Below are 18,148 nucleotides of genomic sequence, written 5' to 3'. Positions count from 1 at the left end.
AGCTCCTCTCCCCTCTAGCCGTGATGTTACCCACTCTAAGTTGTAATCAGCTTTCCCATACACACACATTATAAAATGGGAAACAGTGTGAAATGTTCACAAAATGTAAGCTGCGACTACGTCAGAACCACACTAGCTATCAAAAAATATCCAACTAGTCTAATAAAGTCCATAGTCTCGAGAACCATTTAAACTTGTAATTTGTTTTGATGTGTTTTTTGTGTGTTTCGTGTCGGACGAGTAGCATGACAACATTTGTGGGGGAAGAAGGAGAATAAGATGATAAGTATGTCCAATACTATACTGTCTAGCCTCGCCAGTAGGGCTGAACGATTAATCGATTTTAAATCGAAATCGCGATTTTAAATGATGCGATTATCAAATCGCAAAGCCTGCGATTTTTTTTTAGGTTAGTAATGCTCCATCACATGTTTCTATTACAGGGTGAATCTCAAACTGAAGCTTGACTTTAAAGCAACCCAACGGAAGTTTCATATAAGTTTAGTTTTTTCACTCGTAGCTCGGGCTGCGGGGGTGCTAGAGACGGGAGCACGTTGATACGACCTTCCTAGCCGGAGTTATGGCCGCATTTTACAATAAACTTCCGTTGGGTCGCTTAAAAACAAATATCGCAATTCGAATCGCAATCGCAATATTTGTCAGAAAAATCGCAATTAGATTTTTTACCAAAATCGTGCAGCCCTACTCGCCAGTCACACATAATAAATAATCCTTGGAAAAAAGGGTTGTGGAAAAGTTAGGACTAAAAACAAACTGAATAGGAGATGGGATGTGATCATGGTTCTGTGGTAATTCATTAAAAACTATAATCAAATCAAAACAAGGGCTGTCAATGAAATGCAGGGTTTAATCCAATGATGATGATACTATATTTAGGCATATATTATAGGTCTCAGATATATACACATTTATAAAAAAACATGTCTATGAAGTGTTTTGTTTTTTATGGGTTAATAGCTTTAAATCAAATAAAAAAGAGGGGGGGAGCTTATGCCTTCTCAGAATTCTACCCAGATACTCAGCTAAATGCTGCCGTGATGAAACGCCATATTTTGTTCCAAACCACATCAAGGATTATTTCTGAAACAATATGGAGCTCAAATGCTCTTCTGGGTTTACCACAAGGTGAGTTCCTTTAATTTCCTGCGTTTTTTTTCGCTCTATCGCAATCAGTCGCATTGACCCGAAGACACATTTTGAGTTGTATACACTGCTGGAAAGAGGAGATTCCTAGCTTTCTAATGATATCAGGATTGTTTTTTGTACTCCAAATATTAAGCTAAATATGTCACATTATATAATGACTGTCACCGAGTCATCATTTTGAGAAAAGGTCCTTCAAAGTTTCCTCTTCTCTGGAATCCATCGATCTGATTGATTATTAGCGGAGCAAATGATCAAAGTACTACGGAGGGAAGATATTTTCGTTTGGATTACTGGTCTGGGGGAAGCTCGCGAGTGTGTGTGTATACGTGTGTGTTTGTGTAATTTTGCTTTTGTGTGTATTGTGTTTGTTTCCCGGGGAAAACACTCACGAGAAACACCAGCTGTTGTTATGCCTGCTGTGACGTTAAGTTACTCCGTTCTCCGCTTGTAATTATGCCGTTACAAGCTTCAAAGTTGTATTTATCATCTGAATTTGCCGAAAAACAAGTTTAATATTCTGAAAGCCAAGACTGTAACGGACCCTGCCGTGTTATCTATGATTACTAAACGCATTACATTAATAACTTCAGCGGAAGGGGAGCGGCGCTGCGGAAGAGTGCGAGTGAGAGGTGCCTGTCTTCGTCCCTTTACAAGCTTCAAAAATGTATTTATCGTGTGATTTTGGAAATAAAAGTTTCATATTCATTTTATATATTTAGTTAAAATCAAACAAAACACCCAAACCCCGAAAAACTATTTTTTTACGCAAATTTATTTTTAAATGAGCCGTTGCGACTTCCGACTGATTTCGATAGAGCGGGTCACATATTCTCTCCAGTACAGCGTTAGCTCTGAGTGTTAGCGATGCTTGCTAATGTAAACACAGACCATATTACTTCCAAAACACGTCACACATTGTTTCTGATAGGGCTGTGGGTGTAAAGCCAGCCCACATTTCCGATATTACGTCATATCGGATGCAAATCTGGAGGGTTTAGTTTTCTGACACTTTGTGAGTTCCCTGACACACTGGGGACACATATTTAAGTATAAAATACATCAAAAAGTGCATTTTTTATGATAGGACACCTTACATTAAATCAATATTAATTGATTGGGGGAGGGGCTTCTGCCAGCGGGAGCTCCACTGACAGGAAGGGAGGAAGAACACTGATCATTTGTACATACCTCCTCCAAAGCAAAATAACAAAGCATTCACTTTGCATGCAACAGTGCAACTGAGCGGTCCACTGTGTCAAACGGGTGATTTAAGAAATTCTAAAGTGTCAGTGCTCTCCGAGGCAGGATATAATGCACATATTGCTAATAATAGTAATAATAATAATAGTTGGATTTTTTGGATCTGTGGATCATTACCAAATCAGGTTTTTAGTAGCTTCTCTGCAGTTCCACAATATTTAATGCATATATTATTTTTACACATTTTGACGTTACTTTGATTTGGATATTGTAGTAGTGCAATTTCAATAACATTTTCAAGTCTCAAGTCATGAATACCAAGTCAAGTCAAGTCTTTTATCAATGTTAGTCAAGCAAGTCTCAAGTCCAAAAATATGCGACTTGAGTCTGACTCGAGTCAAGTCATGTGAGTCGAGTCCCCCACCTCGGTCTTTTACCCATAATGACCGCCTCACTGCACATTATCCCTTACTTGTTTCTGGCCCTATGAAAGACTGATTGCTGTTAGCATATCAAACTGTCAAACATTAGGGACCTGTGTATGTATACCACCAATATAGAACATAGGAACAACTACTTCCTCTTGCCCACCCCACCATAAGCGGCATTGGGTGCTTGGTAAACATGAACACACTGATAAGCGAAGTGCAGCATTTTGAATGATGACTTGAAATGGTCAAATGTAAAGTACTAGCTTTGGGAAATAAGTTGGGCTGGTTCAAAGAAACAATGGAGATCAGTTCAATGTTTCACACAACACGCATGAGCCCCAGTGAATGATGGGAGAAGAGCCCCCTCCTCACTGCTGGGAACCGTGAGAGCACCAAGGTAAACATCAACATGCCAGGTCATGTCTGACTAACACACAAAAACACAGGGAAGAATGTCCACAGTGCTCATCCCATCAATCCTCGCTCCTACCTGGTATGAGGAACTTGAAGGGAAAGGTGTGTTCTCCTTGTTTCAGGGTTCCTGTTCGGGACAGAGAGCACAGATAATATCTGTCAGTGGAAACAGTAACAATCAGCCTCTGTTTCCCAGCAGGCAGAGGCCTAAGGCTGCAGGGGTCACATCCCTACTGCAGGCCACAGTTAACCCACAAGTCACTGTTCATGGCAGACTGAGTATTATTAACTGTTATATAATACTGTTTCTGATGTGGTAAAGTGTATCTTTGAATCAGTGTGTAGTTAATATTTCCAGGGTTTGGATGCATACCTTTGTCTGCAACAGAGATGGTGCTGTTGAAGTACTGTTCCTCCAGAGTCCATGCCGTGTCGTTTACCTTACTGGTGATACCACAGAAACCATTGCAGTTCACTTTGATGGCTGCAAACAAGAGACACAGGTTTTAGGTTTTCCCCTCAGATACTTTTATAAGCAGCTGCAGCGTGAAACACTAAAATCAAACACGGTACAAAGGCAGACAGTCTTTTATTCTTCAAGTAGTATAAAAATAATCACAACAAGTGTCTTTAACCCCGGAGTAAGAGAGGGGTATAAGAAAATATGCTCATTATTATGAAACCTAGCACACATACAAGTGAAGAAAGTGTTATGTGACAATGACAGGATATCCTGGAGACCTTGTTCTCTCCTTCAATGTTCAAAGCTGAACTCCAGAGGTGTGAGAGTAGAAGCCACATCTTCACAGCTTCGTTCACACTTGACAGAAGATAATCTCTCTATGGAGCTGGCTTTGTGCACTGTCATCGTCATGTTGAAACATGAAAGCAACAAACACCGACTGTTGGAAAGACACTGTTCTCTCAAATATAGGTTTTATAGTACAGAGCTCCACGTCGCTTCCCAAAATGCAGTTCGGCTAAAAGTGACGTCACCCCATTCAAAGTGAATGGGCAGAAGCGTTGGAAGCTTCAACGCACGCCGCTGTGTGGACGGGCCGTTAGCGTTGCTGGCGTTGCTCGCTTCAAAAGTTGAGCAATGTTCAACTTTTGACGCCTCGACGGAGGCGTCAGCCAATGAAATCCCGTTTATGCAAATCTGCCAGTACAAGGGCTAGCCAATCAAACCGCGTGTATGCTGGGAGAGACTACGCAGGTCATTTCCTCATATTACAAAAAATGGAGGGAAAATTCATTATAGCGGTAGTGAATCAGCCGGTGATGAATGATCAGTCTCTGTTCATCTACCGGGATACAAACCAGAGGAGCGAGGCATGGAGGGAGGTGGCAGAGACAGTGGGTGAAACTGGTAGGTTTTCGCCTGTTTGGGGATTTTATATCCAGTTTACTTCGTTTTAACATTGCTATTGCTTTGTATGTCGGGGGCGGGAGATTCATGTGATTGGTTGTTGGTCGCGTTGCTCGCAAAAAATCCCCAAGCTTCAGACACGCCCACCTCCAAGCGTCAACGCACACTGCTGTGTGGACGCTCCGTAACGGCCCCTACACACGGCGGCGTGCGTTGCCGCTTCAACGCTTCTGCCCATTCACTTTGAATGGGGTGACGTCACCATTCGCCGAACTGCATTGTGGGAGCAAAGCGTAGCTTTTCTCGCGGTGCTCGCTGCAAAAGTAGAGCAATGTTCTACTTTTGCCGCCTCGACGGAGGCGTCAGCCAATCGAATCCCGCGTATGCAAATCTGACACAGTGCATGACATTAAGGATTTTGGGAGATGGCCCTGTGGGCCATCTAAGCTAATTTACAGATGGCCCTGAGCCCAATAGAGATTGCCCTGAAAAATGTGCGCGGACGAAATGACGCACGAAGGGTTTGGGGGGCCTCCTCTAGAACATTTAGATTTTTGCAGGTCTTAGATGCTGTCTGGTGCATTCTCTAGACTGAATTATAAGATGAACCACCACAATATTGTATTGTACAATTTCAATTGTATTCTTCATTTCACTTGTTTGTTTGTGTTTGCTCGCTTGCATGCCCTGCATAGCTATAAGAAATACTTGAGTTGTTGGTCAAGACACTTTCCATCTGATGAAGGCAAATGCCTTCATCAGATGTAAAAAAGTAGAAAACATTACATTCAGTTATAACTGCCAAAACAAACATTATTTACACTATTATGGCCCCTGTTAAAAATGTTTGTAATGTTATCTACTGTAAGTTGGTCGAACGAATGCCTCCTCATCCGGAAGCTGACCGAGCAGACCCGAGCAGCAGTCGAGAGGAGCCGAGCTCATCCGCGAAGCACACAAAATGGCGACGTCAGAGTTCCCGTTAGCCGGCAAAATCTAAATCTCTTTGGTCAAAATGTCTGGTCAAAATAATTTCTCTTTAGCGCAATACCGCTTCAGTTGCGCCACTTATGTGACAGACAAGAAGAGTCAATTCTAATGTCTAATACTGAATGTGGAAAAAGAGATATCCTGGATGGGTTGATTGTGCGTTGATCTGTTGGTAATGCCTCAGGGTTCCGGCGGGCATGTAAACAAATGCATACTTTGTGGCCTGACCCAGTTGCATAGCGACACTTATTGTTTAGGTGTCTTTTAATAAGCAGGTAGTCCTATCATTAGCTAGAACTAGCTGGATCTGATCGATATGGACATAAACACGAGTAAAGTCTAATCTGACGGGAGAGAGAGATCAGCTGCTGCTGACGAGTCGACACGCAGCTCTGCATGATCACATGCAGCAGTGAGCGGACAAAACACACACTTCAGGTTAGAATATCACACGTAGCTATTTTAATTACCTCTCAAACTACCTAAACTAGTTATAGATATGTTTAGTTTTACTGTCGGGTCACTCATTACTGGATCCGCGAGCTGCATGATACTGGCATAATAGATTGCCCGATCGGGCAACCAGCAGGTGAGGCTTCATTGCCCGAGCTAAATACTAGATGGCCCCGGGCCATCGGGCAGCCCTTAATGTCGAGCCCTGTGACAGTACAAGCACTAGCCAATCAAACCGCGTCTATGTTGGGAGAGCCAGACCGCAGTTATTTCCCATATGTCAAAAAATGGAGGAGAAAATTATCGTGGCGGTAGGGAATCACCCGGTACTATATGACCAGTCCCTCTTTACATACAGGGATACAAACCGGAGGAGCCAGGCATGGGGGGAGGTGGCAGAGACAGTGGGTGAAACTGGTAGGTTTTCGCCTGTTTGGGGAGTTTATATCCAGTGTACTTCATTTGAATGGACAGCTAGCAAGCATAGACAGTATATTTAGCCAGCATGGATGTAGCATGAATGCTTTGCTTTGTATGTCCGGGGCAGGACATTCATGTGATTGGTTGTTGGTCGCGTTGGTCGCGTTGACTCCCCAAGCTCAAGACTCCCCAAGCTCAAGACACGCCCACTGCCAAGCGGCAGTGTAGGCTCCGTAACGGCCCGTCCACACAGCGGCGTGCGTTGACGCTTGCCGGCGGGCGTGTCTGACACTCGACCAACAACCAATCACATGAATCTCCCGCCCCTGACACACAAGCAGCGGTTTGATTGGCTAGAGCTTGTACTGGCATATGATTCGATTGGCTGACGCTTCTGCCGAGGCGTCAAAAGTTGAACATTGCTCAACTTTTGCAGCGAGCCACGCCAGCAACGCTCCGCGTCACTTCCCACGATGCAGTTCGGCTAAAAGTGACGTCACCCCATTCAAAGTGAATGGGCAGAAGCGTGGGAAGCTTCAACGCACGCCGCTGTGTGGACGGGCTGTTAGGGTGTAGCAGCTCAGAAAGATATGGTGGGGTCATGCCATTTAGGGATTTAAAAAGTAAATAAAAGGATTCTGAAATGAATCCTAAAATGTATTGGCAGCCAGTGGAGCGAAGCCAGAATTGGGGAAATATGGTCATATTTCCGTGTGCCAGTTAAAAGCCTTGCTGCGGCATTTTGCACCCGCTGCAGACGAGCGAGGGAGGACCCACTGACCCCCATGTAGAGAGAGTTACAGTAATCCAGCCGAGTGGTGACAAAGGCGTGGATTACTGTCTGAAACTGCTGTCTGGAAAGAAAAGGTTTTACTTTGGCTAGCTGCCTCAGGTGATAAAAGCTTGTTTTTAACCACAGATTTAAATCTGACTCAAGTTTTAGTTCACGGTCCATTTTAATGCCAAGGTTCGTAATGGTGGGCTTGGTGTAGGCTACTGAGCCAGGGAACCCAGGTATACAGAAGTGGTGCTACCAAAAACCATTACTTCTGTTTTTCCTTCATTTAGTTTTAAGAAATTGCACGCCATCCAGGCCTTTGTGTCCTCTAGACACTTTAGCAGTGGGATAATTTAGTAACCCTCCTTCTTTTTTAGTGGGACATAAATCATAATAGCAGTGGAATGCGATGCCGTACTTGAGTACATCTACTTTACACCACTGGCCACACTTTCGAATGATGAAAAGATCCCATCACCAATAACAGTCTGCTGTAGGAGATTATAACGCCATTAAAACTCCACTAAATCACTGCTCTGAATCCACAGACAAAAGTAGTGTTGTTTTTTTAACTATGACAGAGTATTTTTATAATACAAACAACGTGAGAGGCCGCATTTCCTCCCCATGTAGTCCCAGCTAAACTCCACTTCCTCGTTAGGCGTCGGGCAGGTTTCACGGGGGGGGGTCTCTCACCTTTACACTGCAGCAGCTGACCGACTTTGATGCTCACGGTCCCGGAGATGGACTCCCCCGGACTGTACACGTCTTTGTTTTTGTCAAACGTGATGTTAAACTCCTGAAGTTTGCCCATGTTGTCCCCGATCCGCAGCGACAGTGAGCAGCTCACCTGTGCGCACAAACATGCGCATTTACCTCTACATGTCCCGCCCTCTGCATGACGTCACCTAGCTCCACAACATGGACAAATAGTCACGTGCAAGTATTATAATTAAAGAAATACTCTTTTGCATAAAAGATTTAGAGGTCGTGGGTGGTTTTCCAAAAGAAGATTTTGCTAGTAATTAGGAATCTTTTTTTTGTATTACTAGAAGTACTGTTACTGAAACAAATGATGGTCCTAAAACAAATATCAACAAATATTAGGAAATAAATTATGTTTACAGAAATCTTTAAAATATGTTTAAAGAAATCTTTCAAATGTGTTTAAAGAAATATTTTAAATGTTTAAAGAAATAGTATCCATAATTTACACATAATTATTCAAACTGATAAATATGCCCTTACTCTCAGGCTACATGTACCACAGTCATTTTAGCTGAAATTAAACCTCTCCTTAAAAAATCTAACCTTGATCCGGAGCTGCCTATTATAGACCAATATCAAACCCTCCCCTCATCTAAAAAAAAGTAGTTGCTCATCAGTTGGGTGAATTTCTAAATATCAATCATTTGAGGACTTTCAGTCAGGCTTTAGAATCCATCCCAGCACAGAGACAGCCCTAGTGTAATCACCAATTGTTTCGATACATTTTCATTGTTACGCTGATGATACACAACTATATATATCTATCAAGCCAGATTAACAATATCAATTAAGAAAACTTCACAAATGCCTGACATATTTAAAAACATGGATGACCGGCAACTTTTTATTATTAAACGCTGACAAAACCCAAGTCATTATATTTATCCGGAATCAAATATCAAATGACATAGTAACTATTGATTGTATCACCGTGGTCTCCAGCTCTACAGTAAACAGCCATGGCGTTATCTTTGTCACGCATAAACAGATAACATTGATACTGTAAATTAGTATTTCCACATGTATATTTTATTTTTTACTTTTGTAATGTTATTTTATTTCTATTTGAGATGTTTACATTTTGGATTGTTTATTTCTAGTCTTTTCATTTATCTTATTTACAATGCCTTGTATTTTTATGCTGCTGCAACGCAAAAAAATTGGGATCAATAAAGTACTTCTTATCAGGGGCCTCATTTATAACGCCGTGCGTAGGATTCACGTGGGAAGGTTGCTTACGTAGTAGAAATCCAAAAAATAGGTACAGAAATGTTTAGACATTTTCAGATTCACCAAACATTGCGTACCTGCGAGGAAAGTGCGTACAGCACTTCCTACGCCGGTTTCCCTTTATAAATCACAATCGACTCGAAATGCGGTGCAGCTTTTGCGGGCTTCACGTAACGCCCATATTTGCCTATAAATAGTCAAAGAAACGCCCATTCATTCATTCTGACTGACTTTATGAAGAAGATAGCAGGAAATGACGACAGAACAGCTAAAAAAGACATCTCACACCGTGCCAGATTTTGGTTATTTTGGGGAGGTCGAGATAAATCATATTGTTTGGTGGATGCAGTTTGAACCAGAGTAGCAGCATGGAGGTCGGATCGTCACCAAAATAAATAAATAAGTGGTCCGAAAAATGTAATGACAAAAAAAATACACATAGCCTTCCTCAGGCAGTGTGTTTGTACCGGGGACAGGAGACCCCCCCTGGATGAGAAACTGTAAGAAATGATCGGGGAATCCCCCCGGAGTGGAGTCATGACGACTGGATCTGAATTATGTGTTTGTATTTGGTGGTTTGTGTTCCAGCTGTCGATCAGCTGTGCGCAGCCTCTCCACTGCAGCCTGTGCATCTCAACCCCCCCCCCCCCCCCCCCCCCCGCAGCAACTCTATATCCACCAGTTAAAGGAAATACAACTAATGTGTTGTGTTATATTCGCTGTACAATTTACCACATATGGTGTTCTTAGTTTCCATACCTCCTGTGTTTTACGAGCAACTTATCAAGTCTTGGCAAATGGCATAAAACATGATTAAACATGATAGTATATAAAAACATGCTCGTATCTACAACCTATAGAAATACAAAACGGCCTCAGTTTAGACGTAATTATGTCCTCCTGCTTACCGCATCATTTATAAGAAAACATTTCATAACATTAACACAACATATTCGAGGTGGTTTTACATAACATATCCGTATTTATTTATTTCTCCAAGTTATGTTTTTGTGTGCACTGAGGAGTCTCAAACAGGTGTTTGTTAAATCATTTTAAGATTGGCTTTAATCAATGTTTGAAAATGAATTCTTCATATATGATAAATGAGAGGTAACGTTTTATTTATGGTATTATTTCCACATATTTCTCTCCATTCTTCCTTCTGCCAACCAGTGGCGGCGCTAGGGGGTGGCTACTTGGGCTCAAGCCCCGGATGTTTTCTGAAAAGCCCCGGATGTTTCACTTAAAAAAAAAAAAAAAATTAAATTGAAAATGTCTCGGGAGTCCAATGCAGTACCGGAGTCCACCAGAGAGGCAGCCACTGTGGGACATTAGCCTGCGTACTGCGTAGCCTGCCCTGAAGAAGAAGTGATCCTTCCTAGTGCCTGACGAGTTTTAAGCTAATAGCCTATACAGTTATGGATATTAGAAAGTTATTGTCATCGAAGCAGGCGCCACAAGCTGCAGCAGTATCAGCAGCTGACAACAATATGGGCATAGATATGTCTCATAATTATTTGTGTGAACATAAAAATAATTTGTGTGTAAATATGTGATTTGTAAATGTAAAACAACATCCACAAATGCATTTAAAAGATTTGCAAACTCACAAATACATTTGCAAGTGTAAAACGGATCTGCAAATACGTTAAATATGTTCACAAATAAAAAAAAAGATCTGTGAATATCTCTTTAACATTTACACCTTTCGATCAGGCATTTGTGAATCCATTTGTATTTGTGGACCAAAATATGCGCTTGCGGATCTCAAATCTCTGTTCACGGATCTCAAATCTCTGTTCGCGGATCGTCTTTTTACACACACGGAATTTTGAGACATATTTTCCCGCCGGTCTCGGCTAAAATCTACTCGTGTCACTCGGTTATTTTCGGAAACCACGTGATGGCCTGCTGATGGCGACATTTCCACATGATTTCAAAGTAAGAGCATGATGGTTTGTTTAATGCTCTGTTTTTGTATTATAATGAACAGTGGAACGTTAGATGCATTCTTCATCACCACCACCATCATCATCATGTTATATTGATACAGTTAGTTTGTGTTATTGGTTCAATATAGCATATATCGAGCACTTTCGTTGATGTTGAAGTGCAGGCTATACGCCACTTTCGGGTCCCGGGGGGAGCAGCTGGCAGCGAAACAGCCCAGATAAAACTCTTTCTTCATTGTTTGTTGTGTATTCAGTCAAGCGGGTCGAAGTTACAAAGCACTTCACATCTTATTAATCGGCCTAATTTTACCTTACCAGTGCAGTAATAAAGTAATCTGTAGAAAAGCACCGTATTTAGGTCAGGGTTATGGTGATAAAGAATGCATCTAACGTTCCGCTGTTCATTATAATACAAAAACAGAGCATTAAACAAACCATCATGCTCTTACTTTGAAATCATGCGGAAATGTCGTCATCAGCAGGCCATCACGTGGTTTCCGAAAATAACCGAGTGACACGAGTAGATTTTAGCCGAGACCGGCGGAAAATATGTCTCAAAATTCCGTGTGTGTAAAAAGACGATCCGCGAACAGAGATTTGAGATCCGTGAACAGAGATTTGAGATCCGTGAACAGAGATTTGAGATCCGCAAGCGCATTTTTGGTCCACAAATACAAAATGGATTCACAAATGCCTGATCGAAAGGTGTAAATGTTAAAGAGATATTCACAGATCTTTTTTTATTTGTGAACATATTTAGCGTATTTGCAGATCCGTTTTACACTTGCAAATGTATTTGTGAGTTTGCAAATCTTTTAAATGCATTTGTGGATGTTGTTTTACATTTACAAATCACATATTTACACACAAATTATTTTTATGTTCACACAAATAATTATGAGACATATCTATGCCCATACAACAATGTCATCACCAGCAGTCAAGAAATGGATGATGTTTCAGGTTTGTGAATCTAATGGTGATATCTGCACTCTGGCTGACTGAGTAAGAAGTGAAAAAGAGTGATGTAACGTTTATGTTATAGCTAGTAAACATGGAGTAACCACACTAAGTATACCCTTATATGTTAGTATGTATACAGAACATGACTAAAAATGATCCTAAGATGTAACGTTAACCCTTCATACCTCAGTCTACTTTTAAGACACTAAAATAACTATTCCAATTTGTATTTTGTTACACCGGCTCTCGTTTCAGTACACATAACAACAGAACTGACAGGCAACCCTCTGAATCAGACTCCGATTGGCTGTGACTGCATCCACTCAGAGTGTCCGATTCAGAAACGTGACTCTTACACTCTTTACGTCACAAACAAAGATGGTGGATGAGAATAGATCTATACAACGAATCAAGCCAGAATCAAGGTGAGACTATCCGCATCCTTTAAAACTTTACGCACCTTCGTTTCACCTTAATAAGTAAACGACTATTTGAGTGAGTTAGTTTACTTCATTAAAGGGTGTTAATGAGTGTTCTCCAGTGCCTTTTGTCCGCTTTAAGGTGTTATTAAGGTAGGGTTAATGTTGCTCTCAAAGTGCACCAGATTGATGCTTTCAACTTCAATATTTAAAAACAAAATCTTCCCGGGGGAGCATGCCCCCGGACCCCCCGAGAGGAGGCGACGACCCCCCTAAAGGATGTTCGGTCCCCCCCCCACTTATAAAAAATAGCACTGTACCCCTGCACCCCCCCCCCCCCCAACCCAACAACTCCTGGGCTAAGCCCCGGATCTCCTACAATCCTAAATCCGCCACTGCTGCCAACGGTGTTACAGTTTCTCTTCTCTCCCGTTTTTTGTGCTTAGTGCGTACGCATGGGTTAGAGTTTGCGTGGAGGACGGCACATTTTCCGTCAAGTTAGTATTTTATAAATCGCAAACATTGCGTAGAAACTGGCGTATGCCATTTTTTATGGGGCCTCATTTATAACGCCGTGCGTAGGATTCACGTGGGAAGGTTGCTTACGTAGTAGAAATCCAAAAAATAGGTAGAGAAATGTTCCGACATTTTCCCATTCACCAAACATTAGGTACCGGCGAGGAAAGTGCGTCCAGCACTTCCTACGCCGGTTTCCCTTTATAAATCACAATCGACTCGAAATGCGGTGCAGCTTTTGCGGGCTTCACGTAACGCCCATATTTGCCTATAAATAGTCAAAGAATAGCTCATTTTGACTGACTTTATGAAGAAGGTAGCAGGAAATGACGACAGAACAGCTAAAAAATACATCTCACACGTGTCAGATTTTGGTTATTTTGGGGAGGTGGAGATAAATCATATTGTTTGGTGGATGCCGTTTGAACCAGAGTAGCAGCATGGAGGTCGGAGCGTCACCAAAATAAATGGCCAGATAAGGTTTCATGACAAAATAAATACACATAGCCTTCCTCAGGCAGTGTGTTTGTACGGGGGACAGGAGACACCCCCTTGATGAGAAACTGTAAGAAATGATCGGGGAATCCCTCCGGTGTGGACCACTGGATCTGAATTATGTTTTCGTATTTGTTGGTTTGTGTCCCAGCTGTCGATCAGCTGTGCGCAGCGTCTCCACTGCAGCCTGTGCATCTCCCCCCCCGCTCCCCGCAGCAACTCTATATCCACCAGTTAGAGGAAATACAACTAATGTGTTGTGTTATATTAGCTGTACAATTTTCCACATATGGTGTTCTTAGCTTCCATACCTCCTGTGTTTTATGAGCGACTTATCAAGTCTTAGCAAACGGCTTAAAACATGATTAAACATGGTAGTATATAAAACCATGCTCGTACAACCTATAGAAATGCAAAACCGCATCATTTATGAGAAAACATTTCATAACATTAACACAACATATTCGAGGTGGTTTTAAATAACATATCCGTATTTATTTATTTCTCCAAGTTATGTTTTTGTGTGCACTGAGGAGTCTCAAACAGGCTTTGTTTAATCATTTTAAGATTGGCTTTAATCAATGTTTGAAAATGAATTCTTCATATGATAAATGAGAGGTAACATTTTGATTATGGTATTGTAGCGACCCTGTATAGGATGCTGAGGGTGTCACTCAGGCATCCCCCGTCTCTCTGCCAATCATAGAGCTGCACAGTGATGCTGGTTGAGGTGCGGGCCTGTGGTTGGGGGAGCAGATGGGGGAGGGCGGGAAGTTGTGACGTAGACACTGTTATATATATGGGTATGTGTAGGAGTTAGTGTTAGTGTGAGGTTGAACCCACAAGCTGTTCCTGAACCTGTGATCATCTGTAAAGAAGAAGAGTTATTAAAGCCTAATAACTAGCAGCCTGTTTCCGACTCCCTTTGTGATCGTTACATTATTATTTCCACATATTTCTCTCCATTCTTCCTTCTGCCAACGCGGTGTTGCAGTTTCTCGTCTCTCCCGTTGTTGTGCTTAGTGCGTACGCATGGGTTAGAGTTTGCGTGGAGGACCGCACGTTTTCCCGTCAAGTTAGTATTTTATAAATCGCAAACATTGCGTAGAAACTGGCGTACGCCATTTTTTGAGCGTATATCCCTTTATAAATGAGGCCCCTGATCTTATCTTAAAGCAAGTTTCACAGACTGCCTTCTTTCTTCCCGCAATATTAAAAAATCACACACTTCCTAACTCAAAACAATGCAGAAAAACTAAATCATGCTTTTATTACATCTACACTGATAAAAACGATTTTTATTTTTTTGCTCTAGTAAATAATAGGCTACTATGATTATGTGATTAAATTATAAAATAATTCTAATATCCAGCGAGGTTATTTTCATTTATGTTGTTTTTTTTCTGCACAGTGTAGAGTCTTGTTGTGATGAGAGGGATGGAGGTATTTAATAAAAACCTTGCTCGCTGGAGAATAGCTAAAGAAGTCCTGTCACAAGTTAATCGGAGAGGATCACAGCTGGCCACGGATCTCGATGCTGCATTCGGGCTGTGAGTAAACAACTTGTGTCTTACTTTTAGGCTGTCTGGAGGCATGGACAGCTATCAAAGCTACTAAACATCACATTAACAACGATGTACAAATGAAAGTCGGAGACAGATACATATTTGAAATGATTTATTCACGTTTGCAATGTTTTGAACAGACATCCCCAGTCACCTCATTGTCATTTTGTAGTCCTCACTGTACGCGTCTGATATTGGCATCGCAACCACAACCTCACACACTGAATGTGCATCAAAGTGTTCCTATGGAGCCGAATATACCACAAGATAAATGTAAACAACAGAAGAGGCGATCGAAATGTGTATTTCCTGGTTATTCGACAAAGGCTCCTCAAAGTACACGCCCCATTCCTACCGTTATAGAACGTCACGAGTTCCCCGGTGTAACCAGTTAAACGGCAACACCGGTGCCAGATTCCTAAATAAAGGGGAATAGAGGTTTCTCCAGTGGCGAGCCGTCAGGGCCCTCTAGGCACACCGGTGTGCCGTGAGGCAAGTCCAGGGCCCTTTCTCATTTCTCTAACTCCCCTCCTCGACTCCTATCCTCGATACTTAGTCCCGCCCACAGGAGATGCGAGCGGAGGAGCAGAGGAGGGGAACCGAGGAGAGAGGAGGGGAAGCAGCAGGCGGTTAGAGAAATGAGAACTCCTCTCCTCTGAGCGGTCATTTTAAAGAGACGTCCATTAATGATGACAGGAGGCACAGCAGCACTCTGTCTGATGGACAGATGTGTTCATGACCACTTATATATTTACTTTGATTCATTCACAGTGCGGTATAATGAGACAATAACAGGCTACAGATGCGGACACACACACACACACACACAGATATATATATATATATGTATATATTTATATAAATATATACAATTTCAGAATCAAACAGAGCACTCTCATAATAACGTAACACTATCAGAGACTGGATATACCCCCCCCCCCCCCCCCTCTCTGGTCGCTACAATGAGGAAAATAAATTACGGGCCAAAAGTTTTATTTACAAGTATTAAAAGTAAGCAGAGGACACCAAACCAACTGAGACCTGTCTGTCCGCTGCATCTACGCACACACTGTACCACACACACGCACATACAGTTCCTAAAACAGGCTACAGCCGTTGTGTATTTTATTATGTGAAGCACTAAATGGTTTTAGAAAAATATCGACTCTTTGTAGATATCTACTAAACTAAAGCAAATAAAAAGAGTAGGCCTGTAATACTGAGTGATATATATTATACACACTGCTCTGCTTTCTGCACGGACCTCACAGCTGTTCTCACTGTAAACATCGCGTCGTGATGAAAGCAGTTAATAAAATAATATCCAGGGGATGCATGCAGAGCTGTCATTGGCTGAGATAAGTCCGGCCGTGCGTCACATCTCTGTTGCCGGAAATGCATCCACGAAGGAGCCGTGGAGGACCCATCAGTGTCTCCTCGGTTAGAGCTCCTCCAGAGAGCCTCCTCGACGCTCGATCCTCGAAGTGCATTTAGAGAAATGAGATGTCCTTCAACATGGCCTGCTGAAATTCATTTCCGGGTCACTACCGGAGGACCGAGGAGTCGAGGAGGGGGATTTGATTAAATGAGAAAGGGCCCGGGTGTGCCGTGGGATTTTGTGACAACCATACGTTATTATTGCAATATACAACTACACAAAAATAATAATTGTTTTATTTACTATAATATCAGTACTTTGTAGGTTTATATGTACGTAATCTGCGCGACTTGGGGTCCACATCTCCACGTGCAGTGCTGCATAAACATGGCTGAGTCAGCGATAACTTTCAAGGGGTGGAGGACTGGAGGTATGCCCATTCTTTCACACACACATACAGGTTTTGGGCCGAGGGCGACACCGTACTTCCGGTATCCACCATTTCACACGAGGTGCAAGCAGAATATCATAGTCTAATCAATATCTAGTCAACTCTAAAATACCACATATATGCATTGGCATGATAATATTATTGTGACAAGTGGGGTAATCACCTGGTGTTTCTAGAAGATAGACGTAGATGCTGCCAAAATCGACCGAAGGCCACTTTCGAGAGTCGTTTTTCCATACTTCTGCAGGCAGTCTGTAAGGGCAATCGGACAACCCACACAGCTCTAGTTTACGCTGGTAACGACCTAGAGCACACCCCTCAAGTCCAGAGATGTAATCCGAAGACATGCAGCGATTTCTTCGGTCGTTAATTCAGAAAAAAAACCTAGTGCGCTCTGCCTGGCAACATTACCTAGCTGTTTATATTAGCACCTCCAGGATATTAGCACCTCCAGGAAAATGGCGTATTTCTATATAGATATATGGCGTGCGTTGCATTGTGGGTAGCTCGTGACGTCACTGTGTGTGAAATAATTACTTTGAGTTCGTCCGAAGAATAGACAGGAATGTGACGGTGAGGTGCAAACTGTGTCCAGGCCAGAAGCTGTTATCCACTGCTGTAAACACCACGTCAAACCTCAACAAGCACCTGCAAAGAACACATGCTAAGGTGAAGCTACCGCACAGCTATTTGTTGTTTGTTTATATCACGTCGTCTGTTCTTCTTCTCTGTCTTCCGGTTGTTGCCTGTTTTGAATGACAAATATACACTACCGCCGCCTGCTGGTAAGGAAAGTTATTGCCACTCAGGCATGCGCAAGTTCGTACGTGCTCGGCGAGTAAAGTAACGCGTAAGGTAACGAGTTACTTTATGTAGATAGTAACGAAGTAGTGTAATATATTACTTTTTTTAAAGTAATATGTAATATATTTTAAAAAATTAGTAACGACCCCATCTCTGGAGTTCGCGTTCTCTACTCTGATTTACATGAAGAACAACAGGAGGTCACAGCTCTCTGTTGAACAGGACTTGCGAGTGGCCCTCTCCTCAGTGCCACCAAGGATTAAAAAATTATGTGCGCCCCGACAGGCACATGTATCTCACTAATTTGTAAGTCGGCAAAAATATTTACAATAGCACATGTTTCAATGCTGATTGGTGAAATGTTAATTTTGTGACCTGTCTGGTT

General features: G+C 42.2%; 1 protein-coding gene across 1 annotated transcript in view; it reads right to left on the bottom strand.

Moving 5' to 3' along the window:
• The window catches only part of arrdc1a (arrestin domain containing 1a), a 55,488-nt gene extending 47,322 nt beyond the window's left edge, over positions 1-8,166 (bottom strand). The window contains exons 1-3 of the mRNA XM_034200279.1: positions 7,919-8,166; positions 3,586-3,696; positions 3,289-3,339 (exon numbers count right to left, since the gene is read on the bottom strand). Coding sequence (XP_034056170.1) covers positions 3,289-3,339; positions 3,586-3,696; positions 7,919-8,036 — 280 coding nt within the window. The 5' untranslated portion in view covers positions 8,037-8,166. The remainder of the gene's footprint in view (positions 1-3,288; positions 3,340-3,585; positions 3,697-7,918) is intronic.
• Positions 8,167-18,148: the final 9,982 nt, after the last annotated feature.

This window comes from Gymnodraco acuticeps, unplaced genomic scaffold (assembly GCF_902827175.1).
Source record: "Gymnodraco acuticeps unplaced genomic scaffold, fGymAcu1.1, whole genome shotgun sequence".
In the NCBI taxonomy this organism is placed as follows: Eukaryota; Metazoa; Chordata; class Actinopteri; order Perciformes; family Bathydraconidae; genus Gymnodraco; species Gymnodraco acuticeps.
The sequence above is the reverse complement of the archived record's forward strand: the minus strand, read 5'-3'. Positions and strand labels throughout refer to the sequence as shown.